The sequence below is a fragment of the Blennius ocellaris genome (assembly GCF_963422515.1).
Source record: "Blennius ocellaris genome assembly, chromosome: 3".
NCBI classification, from domain to species: Eukaryota; Metazoa; Chordata; class Actinopteri; order Blenniiformes; family Blenniidae; genus Blennius; species Blennius ocellaris.
This window is the reverse complement of record NC_137652.1, coordinates 14461346-14477818: the sequence shown is the minus strand read 5'-3', so window position 1 is coordinate 14477818 and position 16473 is coordinate 14461346. Positions and strand designations below refer to the sequence as shown.

The following is a 16473-nucleotide window of genomic DNA, read 5'->3' as shown; positions in this document are numbered from 1 at the left end:
AACAAATAAAGTAAACTAAACCTCTGGTGTGTGATCCTCGTCTTTCCAATGTATTCACATTGAAACCAACCCGTGCGAACTAAAAGGGCAAAAAATTGTGTGCTGGACCTGAAGGAACATCTACTAATTTCTAAATTCATACATAAACTTTGCCACAAACAGCGACTGAGCTCAATACTCCTCCTCAACTCCATTACAGGTTTTTGTAATTCTGGCATGTAGGGGATTAATAATCGAATAGGTCATTACTGCATGAATTCTTTATGATTACATTAGCAAAACAGGATGACTGAAACTGTGACTTGCCCAAAGCTTTCCTTAATAAAAAGAATTTAAATATTAACTCCAGGATAGATAATGAATAATACATAGACCAGTACAAAAGGAAGACTATATCTGGAGGTTGTTGTTGTTTTTTTTTTCTTCCCATGAGGCCCCAATTTCATTTTTATGCAACTCGTGTTACCAGGTTGTCATCCAACTCAGGGCTGAACATGATTAAGTTGTGTTATCATGTCATGGTAATATCAAAGATAAACCACAAACAGTCTGTGTGTTTTGGTTCAGGCTACCCTGAACACCGGCCAGTAACAGATGGTGCTGTCATGGTACAAACAACAGGAGAAGAGCATAGAGAGGAGTTACCATGTTTAAGGCTGAACATTTTCTCTGCTGTCCTCCATGCTACAGCTCGCTCATTAAAAAGAAAAAAATAAGTTTAAATATATATATATATATTAGATATGAGTAAGAGGGGGAGAGGATATTGGATTTTTGCTTATTTGCGTTCTTTCATTCAGGGAGTTTTTGTTATGAAAACCCCCCTGATTTTTCAGTTGTTTTAAGTAAACTAAATAAACAACAAACCAAGAAACCAGCCAAGCAACACTTCCATTTAATAAGGAACTTAATCTACAAATGACTTGTTTTTATACTGTATATCTGCCACTGGAAAGATGCATTTAAACTAATATATCTACAACATGCCAACCATGCGTTAGGAGAGAAACGTTTGATCATAATCCTGATGATTTTGTTGAATAAATCTCTTCTCTACCCTGACCTTTCCTTACGTTTCATTATTGTGTAAAAATAAAAATAAAAGACACAAGTTGACACAACAAAGGGCCTGAGCTACAAAAGGTTTGCAGGAATGAAAATGGGTGCAAACTTGATATTGCACCCATTTGCGCGCTGATCCAGTATTGTGACATACTCAGAATCATTTCCACTCAACGAACACACACAGTATTCATCAATGCATTTTACTTCATAAATATAGAATATCATACGAGTGCTTCAGATCACGCAAATGGAATAATGTGCAACCCACAATCTGATTTACTATGTCAAATGATTGCAGGTTTTTTTCTTTTTATTCTCTCAAAAAGGAGTTGCATGCTGCTGTTATTGTGGTGAGGAACTATGGGAGGAAACTGGACTCCCGCGAAAAAACAAAAACCAAAAAAAACAAACAAACAGGTTCCCACACAGGGAGAACATGCAGATTTCAAATGGTTCCAGGCAGTTATTCTCACTATGAGGTGAGAGTGCATTTATGAATCTGCTGTCATATTTCCTGTTTATCTATTTCTATTACGTATTTGTTTTGTTTTTTTATTGTATGAAAAGGGCTCTATAAAAAGACAGTTAATTAAAAACAAGTGATGGTATGTTTTATTTTAGCTTATTTGTTTGGTGCTGCCCTTTGTACATTACATTCATTTCCTTTTCTGGGAATTTAACACATGTCCTCATTATGCTATTCATTCATAAGTCTCTACATCTGAAAGAGAAGGAGTGCTTCACTATCAGGTTCGCCAAAGCAGATCATGTTTGATGTGGGAAGTTTGTGTGCTGCATCCTGCTCCTGAAACAACCGGAGCATTTGGGGGGGGGGGGGGGGGTCACAGGCATCGTTCAGGATCAAACAGTGAATTACAAGATTGTTTCTTTAACCTCCAGGCCACCACTGCCCCTGTTATAAGACTTGATATATACAGGCAAATAAATGTAGAATTTCTTTGTTTTATGCATTTGCTGCTGGAAATAGGGACGATATCCATGTTACCGTTTTTAATCTTACATATGAGCCATACACTGACAAAAAACTAAAATGCATGAAGCATTACCCTCATTTACTGACATCTAGAAGCCATAACACCCCTGAGTGTGCTCTTTATTGTAGCTATAATTCATGCAGTGACGCTTAAGTTGATAACTATGTCGGGGCTTCAGTGCCATTAGTATAATGTATGCTGCACTGAAGCTTTATTAATTACCTGTCACAGAGGCTGCAGACACATCAGGAGATGTCAGGTGTGTACAGAATAAAGGTACTCTTCAATGTGGTTCAATAACAATGGGGACAGTGAAAGCGGCAGTCTGTCGTCCAGTTTTACAAAGAGACAGAACAAGTACCGACGCACCAAATGATCATTATAATGGGAAAATACATTCTTATGGAGGCTCTGGTGAATTATGGGTTTTATGTTGCCTCACGACAAACATGAACTATAACAGCCAGGGCGGATTGTAAGTGGTATATAATGTTTTGGTGGTTGTGTAGGTCATCAGTGGGATCAATTTCCGTGCTGCATGTATGAAGGCAATAATGTATATGTGTGGGATAACACTATGCGCTGCCCGTGAGTGGGAATAATGTTCTTGGCAACAAACCCATTAAGAACTCCTTCACTTGTTTGTCATGGAGCCCCGAGCTCTCTTAGTCTCCTCCAGTTCATCTCGTCTTCACCACCCCGAGATTCAAAACAACAAACCAACATTGTTCACTTTCAAGTGGAGGGAACGTGGAAGACGGGAAGGAAGAAAACAAAGACAGAATCTATCGCCATAAGTGCGTTTAACCCCGGCGGGCCACTCCTAAATGTAGGCTGAGGCACTACCTCAGGATCTGCCTTTAATCCCACCCCACTCTCTTCTTCCTGCAGCTCGGCCACTGTCTCCATCTCTCCATCTCTCTCTCTCTCGCTCTCTCCCTCTCTCTCTTACTCACACTATTTTACTGTCTTCCTATAGCTCAATCTGTTTGGAGTGGACACAAAGCATTATCTCTCTTAATTGCAACCACCAGCCAAGAAAAAACACGCACGGTGTGCAGGAAAGCAGAGAGAGGGAAAGAAAGCAAGATCATTTTAAAAAGGCACAAGCAGTGAACATGATTTGATGATATTTATAAACAGTGAATACTGAACGCTGAGTGAATACTGATCAGTGCTGCTGTTGATATGATATCTGGGTTTCAGGCTCAGCACCTGAAAAATGCTCATTTTTGAAAGTTGTTTGAGGTTGATGAATGAGCTTATAAATCTAACCAGGCGTTTGATGCCAGCTCCCAGTATTTGACATATTCCCAAGTTCTGTTTTCAGCAAATGCATTATGGTCAATGATGATTAAATGAACAAACATACAGACTCAGATTAGCCAGTTACATTTGTAAAAGCTACAATTTTTATATTCAATGTCAAAAACAAGTGGAGCAAAAAATAATAACATTTTCTCCTTCCAGCTATACAAATATGAGCATTTCCTCGTCGGTTTCATACAAACGTAAATAGACTTGGATTTTACAACAATCAAACAAACTACTTTAAGATATTGCGGAAGGCTGTGGAGGATTATGGGGGATATCTTTCACTGTTTTATTACCAAATAATGCATCACTATGATACCAAAATGACAGATTAGGCAATAAAGACAATTATATTTGAGTGTTTTGGAACTACAAATATTGACATAAGACTTAATCCTCACACAGGTGCACTATGGATCGATATGATGCTGCAGATCACCTGACCATGTAAACACACCTGCACAGCAGACACATGGAAAGAAAAACAAGGTAATCACACACACACACACACACACACACACACGCACGCGCACTGTCTCTTAAACACACACAGTGACTAGCGTGGCTGACAGTATACAGAGTATCCTGCTGTTCCTTCCACGCACAGTGAGAGTGACAGTGAAGACTCAGACTTAATCCCCCTGAGATCAGATGAGATGAAGACGGCGAACGGCAGGAGGGGACCGTACAGACTGTCCACGTTTGAGAGGCGAGGGGAGGAGAGCGGATGGCAGAAGAGGAGGAGAGGAAATCGAGGGGTGATATTAGTGACAGGAAATAAAGACAGCAGAGGTGGTAGAAGAGAGGGGAAAGAACTGACAGGGAGGAGAGACGGAAACTAAGGACTTGTGCCAGGCAGACAGCCCTCCAGCACTGCCCACTGTTGGCTCCCTGCTCCACAAGCACTCCCTGGGCACTGAAAATAATGCTTTCACTTCATAATGCTATCTCTGACACACAGGCTGCAAACTCAGCACACGCGCACAATCACACACATGCTCTATCCACTGTGTCTGTGCGTGTGAGAGAGACAGGGACTAGCTGAGAAACTATAATCTAATGAGGACTAAATCCTCCTTCCCGTGTACATCTTCACAATAAGAGCATATCTGTCAGGTCTTTTGCTGGACTATGTCAGAATACACAGATGAAGAAATGCACAGTATGCACAAACAATCCAAGCCTGCACATTAAATATGCCAAGTGCATTAAGTTGACAGATCTAAAATCACATTACATGCACACACACACGTAAGGGCACACACCATATTGTTGAAGCTAAATGGAGACAGGGACACAACTGTGAAACAGCATGAGAGCTGGCAGGAACAATGGAAACATCATGGAAAAACACAAGAAGCTCCTCTGATGAATCCACACATACTCACAACAGCACGGCAGCACGCCGGTCACAAAGACTGCACGTTGACAGATTGTTGCCGTTTACCTTTTTGTGCGTCGAAACATGGTGCTAGCAGCAGAGGCTGTGTTGGCAGACGAACATGAGAGCAGCTGATCCTCCACACGTAAGTGCACAGGAATAAACACACACACGCGCGCGCGCACACACACTCTGGCACACGCTCACTCAGACAGTCGAGAAGCAGCGATTACGCTCCACGCTGGCATGTCAGCTTCCTCTGTCCAGTGGAACACAAACACACGCACACGCACACACGCACACGCACACGCACACACACACACACACACACACACACACACACACACACACACACACACACACACACACACACACACACACACTCTCTCTGATGTCTCGCCGTGAGTCTGTACACGAGAGTCAGCCGTCAGGAGTGTGTGTGCAGGAGAGAGGAGAGAGATGTGGAAATGTCATCTGTTATAGAAGGAGAAAATGAGAAATGAAGTGAGAAAAGAAGCACGGAGGAAGAGAGGAGTGATGGAGGAAACAGGCTTCACAGTATACCCTCTCAAAAAGACAGAGGAGTGTGGGGCTGCTCTCAAGGGTATCGAGCAAAGCCAGGAAATGTGCAGCAACAAAGCAAAGGGGGGGGGGGGCAAGAGAGAGAGAGAGACAGAGAGAGGGGGAGAGGGAGAGGGAGAGGAGAGGGGGGTCAACGCATGTATATGCAGTATGAATGAGAGCATGAAAGAAACAGCATGTGGGAGGAATGCAAGCGAGACTGCAAGAAAAATGGAGAGGAAGCCAATCAGAGGTGGAGAGATGAGGGAGCAGTGAAGCGAGGACTAATGTGAATGACAAGACAGAGAGAGGAGGGACGCTGCAAGCTGCTTTAAATGTGCCACACTGTTTCAGCTTTCACATTAGAGCGATTCTAATGACTTTTTTTTTCTTTTTTTTTTTTTGCATTAACAAATGGTGAAACATTCTTCCTAATAACACCACCCGAAAGAAATATAATAGCATCCACATTATGCGTCGCCACTTTTTCACTTGGGAGCACATTTCTGCTCACAATGTCCAACCTTGTACAGTACAGTGTCTTCACACTGGGACACGACTCCAATTATTAAAGGGTTTTTATAGTCATATTTAAGGATCGGCTCGCAAACCTCACAAGCTGAATTGTGTCACAGTTGAGGATCATGTTTTAACACCCTCATAATCCTGCTGACAGGATTTGACACAAGTATTTCTTAGATGTAATAAAATTCCTGGAAGTTATGATTACAAAAAGCTTTGTACCCATACTCATTACGGCGGGCCTGAGGACTTCCTCAAGATCAGTCAATCACAGATCAAATTTACTGTCAGAAACACAGTAATATTCAATTATCGCAAGATTTTGACAGTCGAAGCATTGATGCATTGCACAATTTTTGACAATTCTATCACCACAAACTCTAGATAGATCCTGTCAAATGATGGTGATGATAATGCATGTAGTCACCTTGTTACCCAATTAGCATAAACAAGACCTGAAGACCTTAATTTAAGTTTCTATTTGAAATGGGTTTTTGAGCTTTTGTAGCTGATTATGATTATAATATTATAGTGTATTTTCATTATTATTATTATTTTAGACCATACTGAAGGTTTACGAAAAAAAGTAATAAATAATACCAACCTTGATTTTAGTCTTTTCCTAAATTTATGAGTAGCATGAATATGAACTGATGACAGAAGATGAACACTGTTTATCCACCAAAAGTGGAACAATGTGTCCTCAAATACTCATTTGCCGTTTTAAAAGAGTGCAAAACAAGAATGACTTACTCCATGTTTGCTTACTCCAGCAGGAAAATACACCGTAAAGCCACATTATTAGGTAAACTTGTACATTGTAATGTGATCCCATGCAAAACCTTTGCCATCATTTTAGCCTTTTCAAAAGAAATGTTATAAATTTGCTTATTTCAATTTAGTTATAACAAATATATTTATGACCTTGTAGTTTGCAATGTTGAACTGGACTGCCTGATATTGAATTGAATTAGAAAACCACATCAATCTAATCCTTCCACAAGCACTGAGATATGGTTCTATTTATCGTTTTCTTTTTTTTTTTAAATGCCACATTGGGTGAGCTCTGACATCATCTATTTGTCCTAGATATCCCAGGAACTGCTCTGCGATGCCCATCCAGGAGAGATGTCATTTCTCAGAGTGTGTGTGAGCACATATGTGTTCGCCTCCCCTTCGTCCCTTTGAAACAAATCCACCAAATGTAAAAGCTGACGTGGGGTGACAGTTGCACAGTAGTGCTGAGGGGAGTAATTCAATAATGGATGCCGGCTCTAATGTGGGATGAGTCTGGATGGATAAAATATACATGTGAGAGAAGAGACGGAGGGGGTGGGGGGGGGGGGGGAGGTGATATCACTGAAACACTGTGGGGGGGTCACAGACAGGGATGGGATGGCTGGCATGATATCATATAGAGGACAGGAAGAGACTTCTTGTGTGCCATATGGACAACTTCCAGGCTTTTACAGAAGCATATTTAAGCCCTCTGCTTTTTAGTATTTGGTGACCTGGCTGTCCTTCAGTTCACTTTCTCTCATCCTCCTACAAACCCCGAGTCATTAGCGGCCATAGTGCAAGACACCAGCTCCACCCACAGGAGGAGAAATTCAACAGCAGCACCGAGCAGGTTGTGGGGGGGGGGTTGTGGGGTGAGGGGAGAGAGTGAATCCTGAGCTCCGGCTCCAGTGTCTACCGCACGTCATGCTGTGACATCTGCCACCCCAGCACACGGGTCGAAGGTCACGGGCAAAACACACCAGATGACAGCAGTCAGGGACACACACACGCATTCCTGCTTCACACGCAGAGTGCACACACACACAAAAAGTATGTGGCCAAAGCGTGTATGGCTGTAAATTGTAATTACACATGGATGCAAGATAGACATGCAAATTAAATGCTCCAGGCATGTGTAAGCTTTGCATAGGCTGACTGCTTCTGGCAGACTGTACCTCTGCCCAGAGTGAGACGTGTATAGAATACTAAGCAGACAAGTACACACATAAAGAAAATGGAGTAAAGTAAAAACTCGTTCCACACGGGGAAACGAATGCCATGCTTCATACTTGCAACACTCTGACTTGCAGGCAGCGTCAGTACAAGTGACATGAAAAACCGACATTTGTGACAGTTCAATGATTCATATTTCGCTCACATCGAACAAAAGTGGGAAAGTTGAAAATAGGTGGTGAGGTAAATGTTGCTCTGGACTACAGGGATTGCAGGAAAATGCCAAGGGTTTCAAAACTTGAAATGACGTTGGCAAAGTGTAAGCATTTTGTGGAAAATTACACCACCCTCTATGTTCAAAGGCATCTTCAGACAAGCAGACCGAACACTCTTTGGAAGATCTGCCTTATTTGTGGAGTGCTTTCAGACGCAGGAGCAGTAAAAGAGAGGATGTGGTCAAAATCTGAAGAGTGATTCAGACAGAGCCAAAAGCGTGATGCTTCAAACTAAAGTCCCATAAATGCTTCTACCATGCAGCAAATTAATAATGAATAAAGAGGTAAAACAAGACTCACAAGATCATTGAAATGAAAAAGAAAAGTGTCCTGAGAAGGGACGGATGATACACAAACATTGCAGGGAAAATAAAAGTCATAAGAAGTGATTTTCAGCACCATGGACAGAGTCACACGCGGTTTACAGCAATTTTACACATATTTGATCCAATCCCTCTTCTATAAAAGGCTATTAAAGGTCAGGGCAATACCAAGTCAAAAGCAATAGCCATTTATAATAACATCTCATGTGAAGCACCCTCAGCAATCCAGCATTCAACCCAAACAATTTACAAAAAAATCTACCAATCCAAAATGAAACAAGGGACATGTGATGTGAGAGTTATGAGAGTGGGATTTGTGGGTGAGGAGCCCAAGTTTATCCAAGTTCAGGTTGAGGAGGGGCTGGAGCTAATCCTCAGTGACAATAGGGGAAGAGAAAATGACTCACTTACAGGCGACTCGAGAATCCAAAACTAACTTGACATGTTTTTGGAGCATAAGAAGGAGCCAGGGGAGTTGGACAAAACCAGAGTCAGAGCGTGAACCACTACACCACCATGCAGCTCAGTTCACAGTGGAAACCTCTTTATTTCTTAAATGTGAGCATTTATCCTGCATGCAACACAAATTAAGACACTTTAATCAGTTTTGTCAAACCTCTGTGGATCATTCAATCCCACTCACTCCCGAATGGCACAGAAAACTGACTCCAGAGGCTTCTAATTTAGTCACTGAACGTAATCTGTCGGCGAAGACGCCAGCTGTATCCATCTCTTTCTCTCTTAGAAGTCAGTCATGTTTTGTGAGTCAGGCTGTGAATGTTAATACGTGGCTTTAATGCAGATACTTTGGAGGAATTTCCATTAATCATCTCATTCGGGAGTTCAATCACAGCTGAGATGAAACATGAGAGGTCTGCTTCCTCCTACTTTCTCCTTACATGATGTCATCTAGAAAACAGCACTTAAAATAATGACTAATAATTGGAGGTTAGTGAGGTCAACTGCAACCGTGATTGATTGGACTGAAGCATTCTCAATTAACTTTTAACAGTTCCTGTTGGCATTGCAGCCAATGATGTGCAGCGAAATCAAAACTGAAGAATGATTGTGATGACTTTTTGTCATTTAAGTAGATTAACCAACAAAGCTCATTGGAATAAATAGCTCGACTGTAAAATTATTAACAACACACTGGGGCACTTCCTACTGTCTGGTACCTCATCAGGATGACAGGGCAGAAAACAACACCCGGATCATCATTGGTTCACTCCGTTCACTTAACATTTGATAGCTTAAGTCAGGGGTCTCAAGCTTGCGGCCCGCAGAACGATATTTTGTGGCCCCTCACCTTGATATGAAAGTACAACAGTAGTGCGGCCTGCCAGGGGAGTGGTCCTCTGGCGCGTTATGTCACCCTGACACCACTGGCTGCAGCGATGTGATGTTGGTTGTTGTGAAATGCATCTATCAAGTCGCCTGCACTGGCCACAGGAGGTTCCACGCATTCTAACGTATGTAGCAAACCATGTGCAAGAAAAACTCAAAAAGTTAACTCCTCATAATGCATTGCAGCAATGAGCTCCATGAAGCTCCATTATGTAGCAATCATGAGCTGATCACTCCGATGCAATCACGGGAGTTTTCGTCCATCGTGTTTTAGATGTAATTATTGGGGGTTATATTAGGTTGGTAGTGTTGGTCATGATTGTGTTGTGTTGTGTTTTTGTTGCTTAGTTCATGTAGTTAGTTAGTTCATCTAGTTTAGTTTGGTTTATTAGTTGTGGGTTGGCAACCAGGAGTGAAGAGGGGTTTGTGTGGGGCGTCGTCCTGCCATGGTGTTCCTGCTGTTTGTTGTGTCAAAATGAAAAGCCTCTGCTGTGTACAGCTGGCATAAAGGAAATTCTCAATCTTACAAAGGATTCTTCCTCATTGTGATCGTTATTGTGCAATTCACCATTAGTCATAGTTAAAAGAGTATTTGCCGGACAACCACGACGACCGGGCGGCCCATCCCTGTGCAAGACATTCTGAGGGTCTCAACTACTTCCTCTCTCAAGCTAAATGTGGCTCAGATATGTGAGAAGAAGCACTGCCAAGCCTCTGGCAGCAAGTAGACAGGAGAAACCATGTTCAGAAGAGCAGTTCATGATCTCCCTTCAATGTTCCATTCATGTTCACGACACGTCATGTTCAGAAGAAATCATTAAAACTGCTAATAATAACATTTGAGGATTTTTTGTACAACTTTTGTTGAGGAATCCCTGATGCGGCCCAGCCTCACCCAGACTCTGCCTCCAGCGGCCCCCAGGTGAACTGAGTTTGAGACCCCTGGCTTAAGTCATGTGTCACACACCATGTACTGCTCCGTTCTCGTCTTTGACCCCTCCTTGCCTTCCTCCGCCCACAAAGGGCATCCACGTCACAGCAGCGTTCTCCTGGAGCTGAACTTTCATCGCACAGCTCACTGGTCCAACAGATTGGACCGACAGAGAGGCTCTATGAGCGAAAGGGCTCATGCCAAAGTGAAACAGGCTGCAGTCGAGAGACAAGGCTCCCACCACACAATAGCATCATTGACCATGACGTCCTATAACAAAACTGGATAGACTGAGAAAAGAGGTTATTCCATCCTCTTCCAATGCCTTCAGTTAGAAAACACACAGCACAGAAAAAAAAATGTCTCCAATTTTTTACATTATCCCACATAATTACTACTTCAGCCAGAACTAAATTACATAGATGCCGCAATAAAAACTCCCATAACATCTGTAACTATTAAGAGATATACATAAGCTGCAGATACATAAAAACATAATTTCATCCTCGACAACTTACTTCAATAGCTTTTACTACTCAATAAAAGGAATTTATTTTGATCGTCAAAACATATGCAATGAATGCCTGTGCTCCTTTTTCCAAGATAACTTCATCGTTCACTATTTGCCAGTTATTCAAATATTTCAGTTTTTTATAGTGCTGACAAGGTCATGTTACAAATGTGTCACAGGCTGATGAATTTTATCTGTGAATAGATGATTCTAGGAATTCCACTGACTATGGACACAATGCTCTATACTTCTGCTTTCTTATACTTTCTTCATTTTTAAAGATACCATAAATACTGAAGGGTTTTTAGTTGTGAGAAAAAATGCATGTCAAATTGTGTCAATGGTGACAGGACAGTACTTAGAACAATTGAAATGTTAAAATCTAAAGAAATAACAGTGAGATCTGAAAAAGAGACTTCCAAAAGGAAAGTGGCTTTGCTGGCCTGCAAAACGTCAGGCACGCCCTGGACTGGATGCTAATGCCCAGACAAAAAGGCAGACAATGACACATTCCTTTACAGGCAATTGAGAAGCAGAAATCAACCTGACACCCGAGTCTTGGTAAGAACCCAGAGATGCCACAAAAAAAAAAAAAACCTGGGTTTTTGAATTTAACATCACCATTTACCATTAAATACATGTTTTTTGGACAGCGGTGGCAAAACCCACACACACAGCATGCAAACTCTGCACAGCAAGGCCACGTGTCTCAATGTGAGGCCAGGGCATTAACCACAACACCATACATTGAAATCATTTATGTAGATGTACAAAGGAAGTAAAGAAAACAGACACAAAAAAAAACATGTTGAACTTACCTGCTACTTTTTCGAGGCAGAGGTAGATCCTTCTGATGAGAAAGAGCAACCCGAAGACAGGAGACAAGAAAAAAGGGAAACACAAAATTAGAAAACAGATACTCATCATTCTGCTTGTTTCTGCCGTGTTGTTTATGAGTAGAAAACCTGAAGAAAAGGTTATAATTTACTCTGTGAATGAAATACACATTAGCATAATAGTACCTGTAATGTGTCATTATAAGCACTGTTATAGCAGCAATTCATTTTGAGACTGAATTGTTCCAATAATATAATTACATTACGGAGAAATGCAATTAGTGAGTTTTCTATCACATCAGTGATTCAATTAGATGATTTTCTTTCCACCACCTGCTGTATTTCATTGTTGTGTATTCACTGTTCACTGTCAAAACCATAATTTCTTCTCATACCACAAAGGGTTGACATCATTGTTGGTTGAACTTTAGACTGACAGCGTTGGCTACATGGAAGTGTTTCTTGAGGTCGTAGAAATATATTCAACATGTGGTCATGTGCCGGCTCAAAACCTTTTGTGATCATTTTTAATATTGACAGTACACACACTGATATTCAGCCGAGCCACTCAAGTTCTCCAGTCCTTGGAATTTCCTCAGACTATTTGCATTCAACAAAGTATTTGGACTTCATGTGAAGGACATTGTGCTTTCAGCGGGGTTTGTTTGCAGTTTGATTACTGAAGCATAGGTAGTTTTAAGATTTTGACTTCTGAAAGGTCGAGGAATTGTCCATTAATATTGCAAATAATCCAAATCGCAGAGGACATCCAAGAATTATTTTCATGACACATTTCAGTTCAGACAACTTTAAATATCCCTTTAAGAGGAACTGTTTTGCTTTCTCCGGTTCACACAAACCATCTTTCCCAACAACAATCACAAATCACTGTTGTATGTTATTGAGATATGCATGTTACGATGTTATTGTAATGTAATTCTTTGCATCAACATAAATTACATTGAGCAAACATTGTGAAAATGTCTTTTTGTGTTTTTAATGAAAAGGTCTGCAGAACAATGGTGTGAAATGTATATAATTTGTGTTCTTCCAGAAAGTTCTGTGATAATTAGACACCATACAACGATTTCCAGTGTTACCAGAGGGTGAAATGGTTCTGTGTGCACGAGTTCATGTCAAGGCAAAGTGAAAAGCAGTTTGTAAGCTGATCCTGCCTGAGTGCTCAGAGACTTCAGAGATTCAGGAACCGGCAGGTTGAGTGGAGCCTAAGTCAATTTAACAAATGTTGCTGCTATATTTATGACACTGGGACACAACAGCAAGGCCACTGACGTGATTAAAATCTACTGGGATGAATCTGTTGCCCATCTATTACCAATTTAAAACCATTTAACATTCGGTTTAGGTTAGATCAGGTTACCGTCAATTCCTATCACCAGATCGTCCAGCACTGCTTATCAAGCTATTTTCTACCGCTCGATGGCTTCTCAAGAAAGATATTATCAATGGGCCTTTTTTTTGTTTCCTCTCAAGGGAGGCTTAATGACAAGGAACCATGTGAGTGAACAGAAATAAATTTAAATGACCAGAAACACAATTCATGGACTTAAAATAAGATAATAATGAGACTGCAACAGAGAAACATAACCATCTTGAGACTCTCTCTTAAGTTGTTTTTGTATAAATAAACAGACATTATAAATACATAAACAAAACCAAGCTGATGAAACATAACTTGACAGCTCGAGCTCCTGTTCCTCGAACAGTCTCAAAACAAGCAACAGAAACTCACCCCATTCAAACACTGCGAGTGCATTAATCCTTAGCCACAATATGAATCTAGTAATTACAAAGTCACAATTTTCAATAGTACACATTGTACTGGGATTAGTTTTGGGGTACACACTGGCCAGTAACATAGTCAGTCTAGATCATATAGTGTGTTTTTGAAACAAAGATGCTTGTGTGATCCAGTTTTAATGTCCAGTGACTAAAAACTGAAAATAAACACATCAAGTTTATTCTTTTGAGAAAAGATTTTAAAATCTAAGTTTCACTGCTCACACTTGTGATGAAGACACTGTTTCACAATAAAGTTCCATTCTAATTTCGGATAAATGAATCTTTCTCTGATGTGAGAGGTACTTGTATAATCTTTGTGGCATATGCCAGTTCCACACAGAAACTGACACACTAAAATAGACAACCGACCAGGCTTCAAATCACAAGTGAAAGGTGACACTTCTTTCCCTCCCTCTGTTACGAAACTTCAGATTTCTAAACAGTGGTGACTTTCGAGGACTATTGTGTGTCCGATCGACCCATCAGTCCGTAGTCAAAGTGGCAAAACTGCTGTCTAACAGTGTCCCCCGTAACTTGTCAAGAATTCTCTTCCCCGTCGACGGGTGAACAAAAATGCCCTTGTCTCTGTGTGTTGCCATGACAGAACCACTTTTGCAGATTTGTCAATACAATCTACTCGCTGCTTGTGGCCGTATTTCTATTGAAAAAAGTTGCTACGTTACTGTGTAAAGTTTACGTCTCCCGTCTCAGCTGCTGCTTAGCAGATTCCAACTGGCTACCAGCTCCTGGAAGGTACGCGAGTCAATTGACTGATGTCAAGAAAACTCACTCACACTGACCCCACTGGATAGGTTAAGATAAGCGGGTTGTCTGGCTTGTGTGGAAAACAGCCTGAAAAAGTAAGCTATACCACACCAAGGTAAAAGGCAAATCGCGACAATCGGGATTTGTCCACTTGTCAGATTTGCTCTGATTAAAATGTGTCGCTTTTTGATATTGCTCTATTATTGCAGTCCATTTGTGGAGATTGTTGCCATCTGAAACCTGCTGTGTGGCGGCACAAACACCCAAGACCATCTGATAAGCACAGGTATTGATCAGCCAGCATCTTCTCGTGTTAGTAGAATGAAGACAAAAAAAAGAAAGGAACAGAAACCTCTGTTACGATGTACTTCAGAACATGCAAAGCTCTTTATAACCCTCCTCACCCGGGATACATTTCTTAAACCTGCTCAAGGTTCAGACTGGAGTGAGGATTCATTCCAAACAGCAAGTGGTGTGTTCTCCCATCACAGCAAGACAGACTTCAGTTTAATTCAGGGTTGGCCTTGAGAGCCGTTGGCACCAGCACCCCACGAACTCAGGTTGGACAAAGCAGTTTAGAAAATGGATTGAGAACATATTCAATGCACTGTTCTCTCTTTAACCACCATACCTTTCTATGCCGCTGCATACAAAATACTTTGCCTCTGTCCTATTGTCCAGGGTCTCTGGAGTGGGGAGAAAACCAACTGTAATTAAAAATAAAATCCCACTTATGTGGTCCCCTACTGGCCCTATTCAGCCTTACATTTAATATGACTGATATTTTCTGTCCATTCTTGACTCTTTCAAACCTCGCCCAGACCAGATGAGGCATGCTTCTTTGCTTGTGTAGGAGTGTGCATATATAAGGCGCTTATGTCGCTATTTTGACTTCTTAATAGATTTATTAGCACATTTGGTGAGTACCTTGTGAACAAAATATGAGTCAAAATAGGTATATCTATAATGCACATGCTTCTATAATGTTGTTGCTGTTTTATATTAAGTAGAGAGAGGGTAGTTTCATGTATCTTGATATTAACCATAAAGAAGTAGTTGGAAGTAAAGCATTGGTGTTCTTCATTCAACTACATTTGAGTACCCACATATTTAAAAGAAAATTGAATTGCTGGCCACATCATTTGGAGAGTTTGGATTTCAATACAGTCAAAGCACTCAATTCTTTCAATGGGAATGACATCATCGGTCATACTGAGCTCTGTCTGGAACGGTGCAGCATTATCAAGAGGAAGTGAGCCGGGCCAGGCTGACTCACAGAGCCCCACAGGAGCCTTGTACGGGTCTGTGTGCTTATTTTGTTCTCTCAGAGAGCATACCACACGTGTGGAGTCAGACCTACATGGTGAGTATCAAAATGTGGGACACCACAACATTGAATTTTATTTTTCCCCTGCATATTTTGAAGAAGTACGTTGTGCTTTTAAGGCTGAGATTAGAATTAGGTCAAGGTTAGACAACTGTTTGGTATGGTAAAGGAATATAAGGCTGTATGTCAATAGGCAGGAGTGTGCGTGTGTGTGTGTGTGTGTGTGTGTGTGTGTGTGTGTGTGTGTGTGTGTGTGTGTGTGTGTGTGTGTGTGTGTGTGTGTGTGTGTGTGTGTGTGTGTGTGTGTGTGTGTGTGTGTGTGTGTGTGTGTGTGTGTGTGTGTGTGTGGAGACACGGGGTGATGAGAGTGGCTAATGGATAAAACCTGAACACCTGCTCCCTCTCACTCTCTGTCCATTCGACTGCGACTATACACACAGTTGCCATGTTACTCCAACATTTCTTAAAATGACAATCACCTCAGTCTGAGGTGAATACGACATCCTGTTGAAAGTTGCCAGCAATATCACATTGCTGGTGACAAAAAACATTGACAGTCAATGA

At 41.3% G+C, this 16473-nt stretch overlaps 1 protein-coding gene across 1 annotated transcript in view; it reads right to left on the bottom strand.

Annotated features, from left to right (window-relative positions):
* Positions 1-16473, bottom strand: part of mast1a (microtubule associated serine/threonine kinase 1a) — a gene marked incomplete at its 5' end in the record, with an annotated part of 91529 nt that overhangs the window by 65252 nt on the left and 9804 nt on the right. The window contains one exon of the mRNA XM_080520216.1: positions 11997-12028. Within this exon, the coding sequence (XP_080376342.1) occupies positions 11997-12028 (32 nt within the window). The remainder of the gene's footprint in view (positions 1-11996; positions 12029-16473) is intronic.